Here is a 19,272-nt window from a genome sequence, read left to right as displayed (position 1 = left end):
ACACTTGCAGTGTCCCGGAGACATGTGATGCTCTTTTGCAACCTTCTGACAAGCAAAGTCAATGGGAAATTAGATTCACTAAACAACCGTGTTACTAATTTAAGAACTGCAGTGATTCACTTAACAAAGGGGGTGAGAAAAGTTGTAAAATAGGGCAAAACTCACTTAACAAATTTCTCATTTAACAACATAAAGGTTGGGGTCAATTGTGGTTGTAAATGGAGGACTACCTGTATTTTGGATACATTACACAAAGACCTAATTCTCTGAAGAAGTCTGTAAGGCTGGGAAATGTAGAAGGAAAGAAGAGGATGACTAGCAGCCAGGTAGATTACTCAGTTATAGAGGCAATGCATGCATTGTTGGAAGATATGAAAGATCAGGTTAGGGACAGATCATCATGAAGAATATCTACAGATAGTCATCGACTTTTGACCAGTTGTTTAATAATGATTCAAACTTACAACAGCTTCTCAGAAAGGATGTTCTATAGCTTTTCAAGCAATTCCAGCTATCACAAAATACTACACCACCACCATCGCTGAAATCACGTGATTGTAATCTGGCAACTTGTTAGCACTGACAACCAGTTGACAAATGCTCAGTGATCAGGTGATTGCCATTTGCAATCTTCCCTGCCGGCTTCCCCAGAAAGTTTTCAATTTTGCCAAACCCATCTCCTATTTGCAGCCACTTCACACAATCCATATAAGGAATGTACGTACGTGTTTTTCAGTGAATTCAAGAATTCAGTATACGTTCTACAGGTATAACTTCAAGCTATTGTTCCAGTTACTGAAGTATTTAGAGATGCTTTCTCTTTATTTGAGCCAACTACAAATATAAAATTGATTTTAAAGTCTTAGAAGTTACTTGGGGTTCTCAAATGTGACAATGCAGCTCATTTTATCAAGTAACAGGCAGTTGCAATCCTAGATGTATCCCTACCATCATTATTTCTTGCTATAGCAATAGCACTTAGACTTATATACCGCTTCACAATGCTTTACAACCCTCTCTAAGAGTTTTTACAGAGTCAGCCTATTGCCCCCAACAATCTGGGCCCTCATTTTGCTAACCTCGGAAGGACAGAAGGCTGAGTCAATCTTGAGCTGGTGGGACTTGAACTGCCAAACTGCTGGCAATCAGCAATCAGCAGAAGTAGCCTGCACTCTACCTACTGCACCACCACATCTCCTATGGACTCCTTCCAATTAGAGGAAGAAAAATATAGCACTGGTATGCTCATGCTTCTGACATTACTTCTTCTAAAAGCACTACTTCTATAAAAGAATACACACATTCTGTTCAAGAACACATGTAGGATTTTCAACGGTCCACGGCAGAAGTACCAATTCTCTTTTTGCACGTTAATTGATAACAGCAAGCTCTTATCAACATATTCTCACAATAATTTTTGTTCCTTTGGTAACACACAAAATGGCACAGATCCTTCAACAATTCTAAATCATATTCATGAAGCTCCTTTCAACCGTCACTCCAGTCACATTTTCGTTGCTTTAAAAGAGTCTATATAATATCTCTAAATTTCCTTCTAATTTTCGACGTCTTAAAATATGCTCTAACCTGATCAAAGGCGGGGTAAATATAGTCAGCAAACTGGATTTCGGCGATAGCTGTAGCACCAGTAACTGCAACTCCAATGCCAAATCCCACAATTCCTTGTTCACATAAAGGAGTATTGAACACTCTGTCTTTACCTATAAGAGATTTTTATTAATAATTTTTAAATGAATGTATATAAACCCGGAAAAAATATTTTAACACATGGTAGCTGATGGAATGAAAAGGGCTTACACTGTTTGTGTTTTTTAAATTAGTCTTTAACTAAAAGTAGAACTAAAAAGTAGTGTTGAAAAGGGCCACTGTGGCCAGTATCTCCAATCCTCTTCTCTATAGAGGAATCAGAATTAAAACACTGGAGACAGATTGGAAGTCCATTACTTCCCTGGAGTAATTGGCATCACCCCTCAACTGCTCTTGTGGTCTCAAAGCAAATTCTAGCATTCTGCTGAAATCTGTCCTGTTACTCAAAATCTATAGACCATGTAATACACACTGGATTCCATGTACTTCAGGCATTTTAAGAGTGTGGTCATATTTCCCTTCAATGTCCTCCATGGCTAACTATGCCCAGTTCGTAACTTTTCTTCTAACTTTCTAAATTTTCTTCAATAATCTATGCAATAATAATATCAAAACTAGATCGATCTAATTTATTTTATGTAAAACTATGCCTGTGCAGCTAGATTCCTCAGTAGAACTCCATACTATGCATGTATGAGCAATGTATTATTTTCCATATAAGTTATTGTTATATTCTTCTGAGAACATCTCATATACTTTTGTGTCAACACCCATTATATGTAATGATCTCTCCACCTAGATGAGGTGAACTCCCAATCTAGGTTTGTAATTGTTTTCATCAATAATTAGAACGTTTATTAATTATTTATTTAATCAGATTTAGATTCCATTCAAAGTGCCTCTGGGTGGCAAAATAATATCCATTTGCAGGACATTTTCAAGGACATTTTCCCTAATTCATGCCAGCCATTCCAGTAACTGCTCTAGAGTTATATAAAATCATGGTTTTAATCGATGATCTCAATTTTTCATTATTGCTAGTTATGTTTATTTACTGTACACTAGTGAGACCTTTATCAAAATGAAAAACATAGTTTTATGAAAATAATAATGTAACATGAGATATGATGAATTATTAAATTGTAACTTACCAAATTTATCTCTCAAGCCAACGGTACATCTGAAAACTCCACCAAAGGATACATCTTCACCAAATATTACTGTGTATATTAGAAATCAAGGAAATAGTTGTTCAGAAAGGAAACTGGATTGTTAAAATTGAAAGCCACCTTCATCTAACTTTTTTCTATCCACTGTACTTGTTTTTCTTTATATAATATTAATTTGATGAATGATAAGAACCAAGACCTTTCATAAACAATCCTGGAAATGACAGGGATTAGCCAATTTACACAAACTATGAAAGAAATGACTTTCCATTAAAGATGTACTTTTTTTAACTTACTTCATTTCCTAATTTTTAGCAACAAAGGCTATCTTCAATTTTTTTCCAGCAAATAAAATTATATTAATGTAGCAGCATACAACACTGACCTACGCTTCAAATTTCAAACAGAAATTTTACTTGGGAACAAATTCAAAGCCTAAATATAATTGTTTTACCATCCAAAAATGATACCATGGAGAAAATATGCTGATAATCTTCAGAGTAACATAATTGTGCTTGCCTTGCGTAGTATGGTAGTGAGTGAATTGTGTAGTAGTGAGTAGTCTCAATTGAAGAGGCTCTAAGTAAAAGTTTCTCTTAAACAGTAAAGCATAACAACTTACCTGCAGTTGGATCTCTAGATAAGGCATTATCCAAGGCACTTGTTATAGACTGGAAAAGGTTCATTTTTTGTGTCTGGCCTGTGAAGAGATGATTTGGTTAAACAAGGCCAACTATTGAACTGATTGCTAAATAGCACCATATAAATTGCTAAATAGCATCATATAAAACACCAAGACCCATTTGGAAAGCTTTAAGACTTGTCAGATTCCAACATTTCCATCTGTTTTTCAATGTAGGTATCACTAATGTATGTACTCAATGAGTGTGTTTGTTCAACAATGAGTAACAATTTGAGGGAATACGAGGGGAAATCCACAAAAATCATCCCCTTGGTTGGTTAGCCTGTAAATAAAAGTTCTCCCAGATTAAAAGTTTATTTTAAAAAAATCCTTTCCATTTGTTAAAAGATCTCGCTGGTTCACCTGCTGCCCATGTTTTTATTTTATTATAATTATGATTTAATCCTTAATTTTTCTGAGATCATAGATATCTCAAATTCTGTTGATCATAGAATTCTCCTCTCCAGGTATGGTTAGCACAAGGAGACTGGTTAAAGTTGTGGTTTATACTTTAGTTAGGAGATGAAGGGGAATTCCCTCAGAACTAAGCAGTTCTCTGCAACACACAATCTTAGCCTGGAAGGACCAGTAATAGATTAAAGTCCCAGAACAGGAATTATGACATTTTAAAGGTGACTTCAATTAGTACATATCATATATAGGTCTGGCATAAGATGCTACTTTCACTCCTACCTAAAGGGTTTTTTTTAATATCATTCATGCTCTTTCCTTATTCAAATGGACAATGAAGTGCAGATCTTGGTCAAAATGATACATCAACATGCCATGATGATGACAGAAAATGAAGAAAGAAGGGCACAAGAGTGTAGCTCTCTGTATTTACAAAGGCAAACACTGCAACACTCCACAGAAGGTGCCAGGCCTCAGCTATGAATGAGAAAGTGCATCTACAGGTAGTTCTCAATTTACAACCGTTCATTTAGTGACCATTTGAAGTGACATCATCACTAAAAAAATGACTTATGACTGTTTTTCACACTTATGACCATATCCCCATGGTCACTTGAATTACATTCAGATGCTTGACAACCAGTCACATTTGTGACGGTTGCCCTGTCACATGGTCCCCTTTTGTGACCTTCTGACAAGCAAGGACAATGAGGAAACCAGATTCACCTAACAACCATGTTACTCATTTAACAGCTGCAGTGATTCACTTAACAACTGTGGCAAGAAAAGTCGTCAAATGGGGCAAAACTCTCTTAAGAAATTTCTCACTTAAAAACGTAAACTAGTGGTTGTTGAGAATTACTACCTGTACTCATAGTTTCCTCTTCTATAAAATTCTTCACATAAGTCCTTTATCTCTCTCTTTACTTTAAATAAGGGGAAGGGACAAACTGCATTATAACCAAGCAATTTGATAAGTTGCCATCTGCTTTGGTGTATTGTCATCCCGCAGGATTTCCTAAACAATCATAGCTCGTTTGTACTATATCAAATCAGTAGCTGCGTCTACCCAGGTGGTGGAAACTTCGTTTTAGGCTGCAAGGGAAGAGGAAGTGCTTTCTGAGTGGCCTGCAGGGCCTTTTGCAGGCACAAACCAACACAGCGGGGTCGCCGTTGTCATAAGACCCTGGCTTAGCCCATTGCGCCCTAAAGGCTTCGAAAAAGCCAGTCTCCTCATCCCACCATCTCAGCCAACTGGACTGGTCGGGGGTGGAAAAGCCGCAGCAAAGGGGGGAGGGGGAGTCCTTCCGACTGACTCGCTTCCCCTTCACTGCACAAGGGACTGCAAAGAGGTGGGGAGGCAGAGGAGCAGCAGCATCCGTTCCCTATGATACTAGCACGGACCCGGGGACGATTAAAGCGCTCACCATATTGGGTGGGCTCCGGGTCCGGCTGGAAAGCGAAATGGGCCGCGCGCCTGCGGGGTGGAGACCCCGTAGCGAGACGGAGCCGAAGGGTGGAGACCGCCGCTCTCCGGAACGTGAGACCGGCGAGCGCCATCTCGACCACCGCGGGGGTCTTGTCCCTGGGACGAGCGCGAGCACGTTGCGGGGGGAGGCGGGGACCTCTCCTCCTCTCATTGGTAGCGGCGCCGATGGTAAAGAAACCAATCGGAGCCCTGCCAGCTGAGGCGGTGCGTGGGTTTTTTGTTTTTTTTTAAGGAGCGGAGCTTTCCTTTAAGAACGAGCGAGGCTGGGCTTGCTTTACGCGTGCGCAGAGGGCGAGCGTTGATACGCCAATGGAGTAAAAACCCAGATGGTGAGAGAGGAGAGGTTTGGGTGGAGCGTTTTGTAGGGTCAAGAGAATCTGTTGTAGATTTACACTTCGGGTTCTAGTTTGATAAGCAGTGCTTGAGCTAGTTAGTAATAAGATCGCATAGACGGCATGCTTTCCTTTGCCGGGAGACTATGGAAAAAGCAAGCGTCATACTCCAATGTTGTGGGGTTCGCACCTTGGTAGCAACGATATGGGCCTTCCAATCACCCTATCCGAAAGGGAAGGCAAAAATGATCTTCACAAATTGTCTTGGGTCTTAAAAGCACAAAAAAAGCGGCTTCATTTAATTGTACCGTGCATGGAAAAGATTCTTTGACTACAAAGAAAAGAGCGAATCTTCCCCCAGCGGAGCTTAAATCACGGCATTTATATAAAAATGTCTTATCCTTTGTCCATGGGTTTGAACGATGTTCTAAATTAAAGCAGGCCATGGTTAATCTAGATGACCTATAAAGCCCCTTCCAACTCTGTTAATCTGTTAAATCTGCATAAATCAGCATGTACTGGTTGAAGTAAATAATTATTAATTGCTACGGAGGCTGATAAGAGATGCCTAATACCTAGCCCAAAGTAATGTAGTAATTTTGGAAGATGGGATTCAGGATTGCATTATTGGTTTAAATAACATAATTATCAAATTCCTACACTGCCCATCTCATCTGAGTGACTGGTTTATAAATAAAAACAGAAATAAAAACAAAGTTAAAAATTAAGAGGGTAAAAATATCAGTGAGTAAGAGGGAACGCACTCCAGTGACTAATCACTTCCGCCAGGGTTGCATATCATTCCTAGACTCCCATGCCAATTGGCAGAGCCAGATCTTGATCTTCTGGAAGTGCACTCTTGTCCCAATCACATTGGGAAACATCGTGTCCCAATTACATTGATTCATCCCACCTCGGGGCGGGTCAATGCAATTGATTCGATGGGATGGGTCAATGTAATTGGGACAAGATGGTTCCTCAGATAACCTAGACCCATGTCATAAAGGTAATAACATTGTGGATTAATGCAGTTCACGAAGCAGAGATGTTATATGCACAACCCCAGATGCGCTCAAAAGTGCTTATGCCACCACATTCTATACCAGTTGTGGTTCCCATATACTCTTCAACGATTGCCCCCAATGTAGAGTGTATTCCAATTATCCATACAGAAGATGGCGAGAGCATGAATGACTGAAAGAAGGGCTTCTTCTGAGAAGGGTATAACTGGCCTGCAACATGAAATTAAACAAAGGCCCTTTTAGCCCTGATTGCCATCTTCTCCAGCAAGAATTGTGAGTCCATGAGGACTCCAGATTACACATCAGGTTCATCTGAACAATACAACTCCATTCAAGAAGAAATATGGTAAGCCCCCAGATACAGGAGAGCCATTATTCTTCCACTGCAGGGATTATTTCTTGTGGTAAGATCATAGTCCAGATCACTTTTGTTATCCAGTGTTATTCCATACTAAAGAAATATCTCAACCATTCTCTTCTCCGTGCTATTTACCTCTATATGAAACAGTGACATGCAGTCAGGGGAGGCAGGGCCTCACCTCTGTCATCATGAAAAGAAAAAAAATGTAAAAGGGAAAAGGTGAGTGCTGAGGTGAGGCTTTAAAAAGCCTCTAAAAAGGGAGGACTGTGACAACTTTGATCTTTGCAAGTGTGCAAGCAAAATACCCCAGGATCACGGTGGCAGGGACAGCAACTCCTTCCGCTGCACTGCGGAGAAGAGCCAAGCTGTGCAGGAGGCTCCTCAGCGCTAGCTTCAGATCAGTGCGAGCCGCGGTCCCCTTCATGTTGGGTCAGGAAGGAGGGGAATGGAACCGCGTGTGCAGGAGGCTCCTCAGCGCTAGCCTCAGATCAGCGTGAGCCGCAGTCCCATTCCCCTCCTTCTTGAGCCAACATGAAGGGGACCGCAGCTCGCACTGATCTGAGGCTAGCGCTGAGGAGCCTCCTGCACACATGGTCCCATTCCCCTCCTTCCTGAGCCAACATGAAGGGGACCGCGGCTCGCACTGATCTGAGGCTAGCCCTGAGGAGCCTCCTGCACATGCGGTCCCATTCCCCTCCTTCCTGAGCCAACATGAAGGGGACCGTGGCTCACGCTGATCTGAGGCTAGCGGTGAAGAGCCTCCTGCACACTCAGTCCCATTCCCCTCCTTCCTGAGCCAACATGAAGGGGACCGCGGCTCGCACTGATCTGAGGCTAGCCCTGAGGAGCCTCCTGCACATGCGGTCCCATTCCCCTCCTTCCTGACCCAACATGAAGGGGACCGTGGCTCACGCTGATCTGAGGCTAGCACTGAGGAGCCTCCTGCACAGCGTGGCTCTTCTCCGCAGTGCAGCGGAAGGAGTTGCTGTCCCCGCCATCGTGATCCTGGGGTATTTTGCTTGCACGCTTGCAAAGATCCAAGTTGTCACAGTCCTCCCTTCATGATGATCATTTGATGATGTCAGTGCCTCACCAGCCATAAACCTCACTCCACATCACTGATATGAAACCTCAAGAGGTCATATACATCAGCTTGCGGTGAAATATCAGCACACTTGATTCACTTTTCAATTAATCCCCATATTGATATTAATATATTAGACCTACCCCGCAGAAATGAAAGTAGTAGTTTACTTCAAGTCAAACAATTTGAAGAAGAAAAGTGTGTATTGGATGATTATGTAAAAAAACAGCTGAAAAACCATTTACAAGTTAAATATTGGAACTGGTTCATCTTTTATTTTCTATACATTTATACCAAAATAATATAATAACTAATATGTGTTGTACTGGATCGCACATGGTTGCTGTTAACTTCATTTTTAAGTCAGTTTTTAAATTAATAATTACGGTAAGTTCAAAATACATGCTGAGAAGAATGGGGAAGAAATGAAAGAGAGGGAGATATCTAAATGCATGTTGTACGCTACTTTATTGTTTAATGTTTTTATTTCATTACAGTATCACATGCTAGAAAAAATAAAATAATGCGTACAAAATATTGATTGCAATTATCAGTTATCTGTGATTAAGGAATCTATATTATAATCTGCAAGTACATATGTGTAGAGTCAATTTGGTTAAGACACCTGGCTAGAAACCAGGGGAGTGCCAGTGCCAGTCCCATCTGAGGCACAAAGCAGTTGGATGACCTTGGACCAATCAGTCTCTTTCAACCTTCAAATGGAGAAAAGGCAAGCCACTTCTGAAAAATGCTGCCAACTTTTAAGCAAACACGATGAATACTGGATTATACTTTCTGGTTTCTCTACATTAACAATATATTGCTCTTTGCATTGAATTTGCAATGTATAGTCATATTGTGGTACACAGATTTGTTCCTAGTTTTGGTAAAGATGCACAAAATCTTTTTTTTTTCTTCATACAGCATTTCAAAAATACGCAGAGCATTACTCCACCTGTTTTCACAACAATGTTTCTTGGCTCTCAATATTTGTGTGTTTTGGATTTCTGCTCCTTGGACTTATGATGGGCTATTGGGTGTTATAGATATTGAGCAGGTACATCCTTAGATTAATTGGCTTGGATTACCTCCCTCAGTTTCTGGGAGGAACTTAGATGAGACTGATGTTTATACAGTGTTGAAAATGTTATTCTTTCTTTGTTATGGGCTCCATTGATCATGGACTCAGTTTCAGTGATGTTTAGATTCCTCCAGGTTTGAAGCTGGAAGCAGGACAGCACCAAAGAGATTACCCTTGTAAGGGGCACTGCAGGAATGACTTTAGTATGGCATCATACAATATCATATTTCTGCTGTGTACACAAAATAATGCTGATGGTAACCTGGGACGGAACAAAAAGGTCTAACAATGTAAGTATTTAAAAAAAATGCTTCAGGGAATCATTGCCAATGAAATAGATATCTTGTGCTTTTCCCCTCTTCTGAAGAATAGAATTGTGAGGTTCTAAAAAATGTGTCCAGCAACCTCCTGGTATTGTTAAATGTCAAGGTGGTAAACAAAAATAAAGCTGTGTGTCATTGTCTTTTTTCACAATGATTCTTTACAAATGTTGTTTTACAAAAAAATGATATTTTACAATGATTCTTTACAAAGTTATCTAGTCTACAACTTTGAGATCAGGAGATGTTCTTCCAGTCTCCCATCCAAGTACTAAATGTAAATTATCTTAGTATCAAGTAGTGAGCAAAAATCTATCCATGACTCATGAGCATACCTTTACTTTTACACAGCCAGGTACAAATGACTCAAATTATCACATTTTGGATATGAGAAGTTCAAATTCCATTGAGAAATCCATAATACTGAGAAAAGTGAAAGGAAGGAGAATATATCCCTTTAAAACTTCACTTATTCCTTTCTCAACTCTAAATTTCTATTCGCACAGTACCTGGGATCTTAAAGGATCACTATTTTCAGGATTAGTTGATTGCTAAAGGATCTAAGATGCAACCAACAATTATGTGGTCTAGTAATTGACAGTTATATAAATGGAGCAATGCTATGCTAAGGTAGATTAGAGGGTCTGAAGTAATATCCAGAGTAAAAAAATGCTTGGGAACAGAATGCCATGTTTGAATTGCATGCAGATCATGTTTAAGGGTTCTTGAAATTTCTTCATAATGCCAGTTACAACTTTTGATATCCAGTGATTTTCAGTGGTCTTTAATCCTGCCTCTTTCAAAGGCCATCATTTGTCAGTGCCTTGCTAAATCCTAAGTGAAGCAAGTCAAATGTAGGCTGTGTTGTGAAAACCCAGATTCTCAATGAAAACATCAGAAGAGCATGTTAATACTTAACTGATCAGTTGAAACACTGCATCTGATGAAGAAAGCTGCAGCTTATGAAAAATTATGCTGTTTGTTAGTCAGAAAAGCCGCTAGACAGAGCTGCAGCTCAGACAATTTTGAGTTGTTAGGATTCAGAATGAAAATTTGTCCTAAGGAGCAGGGGTGGGTTGCTGCCAGCATTACTGCCAGTTTGGCACTCATTGCCAAAAAAGTTCGCCAACACTGGCCTAAGGCATCCTCAAGAAGTCAGCTTAATGTTGTAGCCTTTTTATGAGGCTGTCCAGGTCATATAAAAAAAGGCTGACAAGATTCCTTTGGATCTCTTTCAAGATAATTTCAGGCTACTTTGAAATTTAGTAATTGGTGCAGAACAGCTTTAATGCAAATTGTAGATTTGGTTTGGACAATTGATTCAGTTTAATTATTTAAACCCATTTAGAAAATCAGTATGAATTGCCAAATTGGATCAACTTAATCTGGATTTCCAAAAAAAAAAAGCCTGTTTCTACATGTGACTAGTAAAAAAGTTCAAAAATATCTCTTTAATCCAACATTTAGGTTTGAATTTTTGTTTTCAGAATATCAAGTCCATTAGTGGAATTTATCAAACTGCTTTCACATTAAATTTCCAAACTGAAGCATTGTAAATTCTTAAAATATGAAAGCATTCTCAGCTTCAAAGTGATGCAGAATAAATACATGTTTTAATATGAGAGTTTACATAAACCACAACCATTAAAATACTGACCTACCTACAATGATGAAAGCTACTTGTCCTGTTCCAGACTGAGTAATCTCATAGTAGCAAGATACAACTGATGTAATGATGGGATTGTAATTAAAACATCTAAGAAGGCAAACAGAATGATCAGCTATGCCATCACATACGAGTTCCAGAAAAAACACAGTGAAGATGATCAGATAGTCAGGGGGAAAGGTCAGGAGGGCTAATACCAGTTGCAGCCAGGAGTCCCAAAGGAACTTTTCTAAAAGGCAACTGGACTTCCTTGGGTTTTGTTGTTTTGAAAAAAAATCATTTCTTATCCTTCGCTTCTAAGATTCTTGGATAAGAATGCCAGTCAAATGCCTGAATATTTTTTTCATATTCCGTTTTTAAAGAAGAAATTTCTGATACAGCATAATTACTTTGCTTTGCTCATTACAGTAATACCTTACTAAGGCCTTACTTAATACCTAATCTAAGGCCTTCTTAGATTATCTTTGCAAATTGGGTATATCAAGGTTTAGTCAACGTGTCATGGTTAAATAAATCATCACTTATTCACTGCCAATAGAGCCCTGTTTGTATTTACACCAATGAATGAATAGTTGCAGAAAGTTACAAGGGGTTCTAACCACATAATTTGAGCCACAAATTATTTGTGGCTCAAACATAGCTTGGGATCTTCTTTGCGCCAAGCAGAGTTCATAAACTGGTTTCAGTCAACTTGCTACATGTTCTAATACAGTATTCAATCTGAAATCAATATCACTCTCTCTTGGTTTGGGGCTTAATTTTTAATTTTCAAAATAGTAGCAACAAATCACATTGTTGATGCATCCAACTCAGAGTATCTACAGGGATATTTAATAGCCAATTCACTCACCTCTGCACTTTCAAAGCAAATGTTGAGCTGCTGTTCTTACCCTTTATAGCAGCTGAGACAAATGTAATTCTCTGCATTTGTGTGTATGAAAATGATATTCTTCTTTTGCTAGTGAAGTGTTTTTCATCAGCTGAACTGGAAGTTCTTTTCCCTTCCCCCCCTTATAAGCCCATTATACCACAACCTGTTTCCATTTCCCTACAAAAATGACTTTTAAGAAGGAAGGGTAATTACTTTTTCTGGCTCCAAAAGCTCCAGCAACTAAACAGACAAATCAGTCTATTTTGTATTTTTCCTTGATTTTCCCTTGCACTCCCATACCATGATGTCTTTTTTACAGATAATTCTTGACTTACAACCACAATTGAGCCCAAGACTTCTGTTGTTAAATGAGTTTTTGCCCCAGTTTACAACTTTTCTTGCCACATTTAAGTGAATCAATGCAGTTGTTAAGTTAGTAAAATGGTTGTTAAGTGAATCTGGCTTCCCACATTGGCAGGTCACAAAAGCTGATCACTTGAATCCAGGACATTGCAACCCTCATAAATACATGCCAGTTGCCAAGCATCACAATTTTGATCAGGTGACTATGGCAATGCTTCAAGAGCCGTAAGTGTGAAAAATGGTCATAAGTCACTTTTTTCAGTCTTGTTGTAATTTGAACAGCCACTAAATGAACTGTTATAAGTCAAGGATTACCTGTAAAAGGTAGCACAAAACAGGAGGTTTTTTTTTGGTTCGGCAGCTGACTAGCAGTTTCGTAGATGGCTTCCTTTAATACAGCAATCAAGTGTATTATAAAGAAAGGCTTAGTAGATCAGCTCTGATGTCAAGATAGACTAATTAACAAACATATTTATTGGGTCATATTTTTCACTTTCACTAGTAAGAGTATCAATTTTAGCAATTGATGTGGTTACAGTAATAGAATTATCAACACTTAGTTTGTGAATAAACTAAACCTATACTTAATCCCAAAAAAATACCCTTAAGGAAAATTGAGGAGAAAAATGCCATCCATCAGGTCGCAATAAATGGAAAACAGATTCATCCAAGCAAGTTTACCCAATGCTTGATAGAATTAAGTGGCATGGCGGTTAGATTGGAAATAGTTTTCAGCATGTTGTCTGAAGCACGTTGATCCAACGATCTTCCTTGTCCGTTTGATAAAATACTAACACAATGAACAATACTTTTACAGATTAAGTTGACTTTATTTACTGAATGAGGGAAAAGAGACACTGTTGTTGTTCCCTGTAGTGATGTAATTCTTTAAAAGAATGAGCCACTAGAGGTGCGAGATTTACATTAAGATATGCTTTTGTGGGCATCCCTGGATTTTCTCTTCTAGTCTCGTTTGGGCAGAGACTATGTACAAAAACTGCCTTTCCTCTCTGCTGTCTTTTTCCTAAAGCAGATAGATGCACATGTGGAGGTACAGACACATGTCCTTTTGTTGCATAGCTGGTGGTTGCTTCCTTCTTCGTTGTTTAGGAAGATCAAGTAGGCGCCATTAGGGAGACTTCTAACATCACATCTCTTCCCAGAAAACAGTGCTAGGAGAGTACAATTTGTCTAAAGTATGTACATATAGTTGTATAGGTTTAGCAGGATTTTTTAAAAACATACTAGGGCATTTATGTTAAGCCAGCATCAAACAAACGCTATTAGGATGGCATATTGTACAAATATAGTCTATAATTTAACTGGTTATATTTCTGCTGTTAAAGAAACTTGTTTTTCTTTAAACAAATCTCAGACTTCTCAAAGCCTAGGGAATTTTGGGCTGAGATTTAACTAAAGTAGACGCACACCCCTAATATATATGCATCTATGCAAAATTTCCTTTATGGTTTGTTCCATTGTATATTCAAATGGAGCAAAATTAGACTACACAGATGAAGAAAATGATAGCGTATTCAAAGACATTTTCAAGACAATGTTAACAGCATAATCCTATGCTTTCTTTTCCCCTGTTCAGTCATGTCCAATTCTTGGAAACAACCTGGATAGCTCCTTGCCGTTTCCTTGGCAAGGTCTTTCAGAAGAGGTTTGCCCACTGCCTTCTTCCTAGGGCTGAGAGAAAGTACCTGTCCCAAGGTCACCCAGATGGCTTTGTGCCTAAGGGAGGATTAAGTCACAGTCTCAGTTTCTATCTTGGTGCCTTAACCACTATACTAAACCGGCTCTCTTATCTACTCTGAAGTATCAGTAGATACAATTAGCTAGGCTCACACATTTTACTAGGCCTGGTTTGGTTTTGGCTGATCTCAAAAGGGTAAACAGGGTAGACTTACTTAGCATATAGGTGGGGAATCAAAGAAATAGCAGGGCTGGAGCTTAGTTTGGAAATTTGGAGAATTGTCTTGGAAGAAAGCAATAATAACCGGTGCCCATTTTGTAGCCAAAACAGTGCATCTCATCAGATGACCGCAAAGATACACGCCTGACCCAAAAGAGACTGTACACTTTATGACCTACTTAGAATAACTTTGTCACTTTGAATGTACACTAATCGGCATACATTAAAATGAATTTTTGTTGCATACAGCTCTCAAAGGGTCACCATTTCCAATATACGCTACATAAACATGACAAAATATATACAAAATGATATAAATTTATAATACGAACTCATCATTGTATTAAAACCATGGTTCATGTCTACCATTCATCTTTGATTTAATCAGCACACTATGGTTAAGTAAAATATGGTGTTACCTAATGTGTGGACCTAGAATATAATTTATTTGAAGAAAGTGAACAAAGCCAAGTGTTTGGGTCATTGACCCAACTGCCATACATTTTTAAATAGGACACCTCTTCTAGCATAAGAGCCACCCTGATTTTAGTAATCAGTCCGATTCGAATCAGCATGATTGCAGCACTCTCGCTGTTCTCTCAGCCAGCAGGAAGTATTGAGGTGAAGAATCAGATTGTAGATCAGGTGTAGTCTCTCCCAAGAAATCCCTGACAAATACTCTGCTTCCATCGCCTCTTAGCATTTGGGGATCAAATTTACATTTTCATTTATAAAGGAGAATATTTATAGCTCAGGGTTGAAATGTGGGGTGCTGGGTGCTCCCTGAGCTTGGTTGTTTTCTTGCTGGTACCACCGATGATGTTACCTAGTTTGGGTAATGAAGTATCTGCAAGAAAACAACCAAACTCAGAGAGCACTAAGGACCCCATCCTAGTTGTGTGCCTATGTGACTGAACATGAGAGAAAATCTCTTTTGTGTTTGCTCCTTCAGTGAACAATTTCTCATTAGGTGACTTGTGATTAAATATCGGACAAATACATTACGTAGATCAGTGTCTTTCAACATTGGCAACTTTTAAGATATGTGGACCTCAACTCCTCGTAAATTGCAAGGACATAAACTATTCACTGGCTTATTTTGAATTGGAAGCCTAGTATTCCGTGGGCTCTCATAAGTCTTCTGTACACTCCAACTATAATTTGTACACAAAAAGGTAAGGGTTTTTTTTCCTGGAGGACATGGGAAAGAAAAGTGATGGGGATGTTTTCTGCGTTTAAGATTTGCATCATTTTGTTTACCATAAAGGAACATTTCTGTACAAAACTGAAAAACAGCACATCTAGGCTAACGTGTTCTTACCTCATTCACTAAATAATGTGAAATGATTACGCATATAGTAGAGGTAGTCCTCAACTTACAATGATAATTGAGCCTGGCAATTATAGTCCTAAGTCATGATAATCATAAAGTGAGTCGCCCGGTTTTATGATCTCATTTGTGGCAGTTGTTAAGCGAATCCATTATTCACTATAGGCTGGTTCTTGCCAGAAACCAGAAGTAAATGCAGGTTTCCAGCAAAACTGTTATAAATCATGGTCACGTCACCATGGGGTGCTACAGACAGACACAATTGCAGGCCGGTTGCCGAGCACCCCAAATGCGGTCAGAAGCTGAGCGCTCTAATTGAGGCCCTGATGTTGGAAATTCAAAACCACTTTGTAAATAGCTTTTGCAGGGTGTGGGGGGTCTCCATCATATCTTTGAATGGTCGCTAAGTAACCAATAGAAAGTCAAGGCTCACTTGTACTACTATGTCTGTGTATTCATCATCATTTGAAGCATTTTTTAAATTAAGAGTTTAAACTTATTAAAAATATTTGCAGGCTTTCAGCAAAAATGCTGTAATACTCAACCTATGTACATTGGAAGCATGCCCCACTGAATTCAGTGATAGGGAAGTCACACTAATCTAAATGTGCAGTCACATTGTATATATTTTACTTCGATGTGAATCATTACATGAATTTTACGAGGATCCCAGATATTCTGGCAAATTGTTTGATTTGAATTGAAATTTAGAATGTAACTATTATGAATTCAGAAAAGAACCTGTTTAAAGCAAGCATGAGTTGATGCTATGTTGAAATACCAACATTTCCAGAAATAAACTGGGGAGGGTGTGTTGCCTAAAAACTCTGTAGAAGTTATTCGTTGCTGTTATTCATACCTCGCGATAAAACATTTATTTAATCATAGTTTATTGAATAAATTACAATCAAATAATTTACACGAGAGGACACACCACCATTGAACTAAATGTCAATTTTAGACTCCCTTGACCAAATTGTTCTAACTTCAGAAGCATCTATCTTGCTTAGTATTTAGATGGGAAATCACTAAAAAGAAATCCATGGTTGTAGACTGGACTGGGAACAGGCAGAACAGGACTTCACATAAATGTAAGATAAAGATAATGGCAAACTGTTCTATAATATTTCCAAGACATCCATGAAATTACCAAGTCAAAACATCCTAAAAAGAGACCTTTTTTAAAAAATGAAGGCAATAGATCAAATCTGCTTTAAAAAAGAGAAACTGTAGAAAGAGGCTAGACTAGTTTTGACAATCTACCATCTCCTAACCAACACCTAACCAACTATAAGGGCAATATGAAAAAAACAGCCAATGCGAATGCCCTGCTAGTAGAAGAGCTAAATAGCTTCTTCACCCACTTTGAGGTCAAAAGATCAGTCTCTGTGGCTCTAGCCCAAAGTCCCTCTGATCTCCAGCCACTCACCCTGGATGAACATCAAGTAAGAGCTGAGCTGAAGGCTGTAAATCCCAACAAAGCTGCAGGTCCAGACGGGGTGTTGCGGAAAGTGGTAAAAACCTGTGCTGACCAATGAACAGGGGTCCTGACAAGGATTTTTAACCTTTCCCTGCAACAGGCTAGAGTCCCATCATGCTTGAAAGCAGCCACAAAAACCCCAGTTCTGAAGAAAGCAGCCGTAAAAAGCTTGATTGACTATAGACCCATTGCACTGACGTCTATAGTGGTGAAGTGCTTTGAGAGACTGGTCCTACAACACCTCAGGTCCTTTCTTCCACCAAATTTTGATCAACACCAGTTTGCTTATAGAAGCAACAGGTCGACAGGGGACGCCATCACCACTACTCTACATATTGCACTGAGCCACCTTGAGAAAACTGGGATTTATGTCAGAATGTTTTTTATAGACTATAGCTCGGCCTTTAACACCATCTTACCAGGAATTCTCATTGAAAAGCTGACTGACCTGAATTTCCCTCCCCTCATTTGTGAATGGATCAAAGACTTCCTGATGGATCGTCCACAAACAGTAAGGGTTGGGTCCTTTACATCTTCCACGCTGAAGCTCAGCACAGGCTCCCCTCAGGGCTGTGTGCTCAGCCCATACCTGTACTCGCTGTATACATATGACTGCATATCCTCTGATCCATCCAACATCATAATGAAGTTTGCAGACTACACAACAGTGCTGGGTCTCATAACTGGAGGGGACAAATCAGCATACAGGGAAGAAGTCCAGAAGGTATCCACATGGTGCTCAAGAAACAACTTACATCTAAATACTAGTAAGACAAATGAGATGGTGCTAGATTTCCGGAAGCACAGAGAGGAGCCTGCCCCATTGTATATCGAGGGGGGCTGTGTGGAGAGGGTTTCCTCTTTTAAATTCTTGGGAATGCTTATTAGTCAAGATCTCACCTGGAAAAACAACACGTCTCTAGTGATTGGAAAGGCCCAACAGAGACTTCATTTCCTTAGAGTCCTACGAAAAAATCAGGTGGAACAACGGCTGATGACCTCTTTCTATCGCTCCACCATAGAAAGTGTCTCACATATTGTATTACAGTATGGTATGCTGGTTTAACAGCTGCGGACAGGAAGGCCCTACAGAGAGTGATCAATTTCGTACAAGAAACCATTGGTTGCCCTCTGACACCAGTGGAAGACATCGCCAGATCTCGCTGCTTTAGCAGAGTAAGGAAGATACTCAGAGATGATTCACACCCCGGTCAGTGTCTCTTTGCACTTCTACCATCAGCCATCAAAGTATAGTCAGCCAAACAAACAGGTTTAAAGATAGTTTCTATCCTTGGGCAGTGAGACTTTTAAATACAACCACAATCACTCCATGCACACACTTTTTTTTTTCTTTTTCTTTCTTTTTTCGTTTCTGTTATAATTTTGCACCAGTGAGGTTAAAACCAATTTCGTTGTATTAAGTACAATGACAATAAAGATTATACTTATACTTATTTGGGTAAGTGCTTATCCAGTTCCCAACCCATCCCTTTGTGACTCCTCCTGTGATGCCTCAGACCTGGAGGATTCTGCCTGTCGTCTTCTACACCCATTCCTTGGGAAGGGAGTGGCATCCCCAAGGATTTCTGAGACTATAAAATATTTTAGAGGAATCATCTGTGATTAAGTAGTGTTATATTTCAGAGTGAAAAGGTAATCCATATTATTTCTGGGAACCTAAGGAGTTAAACCAGAACCTTGTGAAGATTAGGACATTTATCTGTGTTTTAGGCACATGCCCATTGTGATTGTTAGGGAAGAATTAATTGAGTGAGTCCAGGGAATAAGGTATATGCACAGGAAATTGTTCTTAGTTTGTTGTTGTTGTTGTTGTTTTGTCTTTTTTAGGATATGGAAATGGGAATGCAAATTTCACTTCACACAAAGTTAGTCTAAGTGATAACTTAGTTACAGTAAATCAAAAATTAAAAGAAAACCTCCAAGCTTAACAGTAAAGAGGAACAAATTTGTAGAACCAGAATTAATAGATTACAATTTCAATATCACTAATTTGTTAAGCTTTTCAAATCAAAATATTTGATTTTTATAGAACGCTCTGTTTACTTAGAAACTGCAAGATTAACA

The 19,272-nt window shown here is 39.1% G+C and overlaps 1 protein-coding gene across 2 annotated transcripts in view; it reads right to left on the bottom strand.

The window, feature by feature from the left end:
* Nucleotides 1-5,583, bottom strand: part of BCKDHB (branched chain keto acid dehydrogenase E1 subunit beta) — a 48,448-nt gene extending 42,865 nt beyond the window's left edge. Inside the window, exons 1-4 of one of the 2 annotated variants that reach the window (XM_081944401.1) lie at nt 5,298-5,583; nt 3,400-3,477; nt 2,760-2,828; nt 1,588-1,721 (exon numbers count right to left, since the gene is read on the bottom strand). In XM_081944401.1, coding sequence (XP_081800527.1) covers nt 1,588-1,721; nt 2,760-2,828; nt 3,400-3,477; nt 5,298-5,430 — 414 coding nt within the window. In that variant the 5' untranslated portion in view covers nt 5,431-5,583. The remainder of the gene's footprint in view (nt 1-1,587; nt 1,722-2,759; nt 2,829-3,399; nt 3,478-5,297) is intronic. The other variant, XM_081944400.1, reaches the window with a different exon arrangement.
* Between the last annotated feature and the right edge of the window lie 13,689 nt (nt 5,584-19,272).

Source organism: Natrix helvetica (genome assembly GCF_964273705.1).
Source record: "Natrix helvetica genome assembly, chromosome: 2".
Lineage (NCBI taxonomy): Eukaryota > Metazoa > Chordata > Lepidosauria > Squamata > Natricidae > Natrix > Natrix helvetica.
This window is presented reverse-complemented; position numbering and strand designations above follow the sequence as displayed.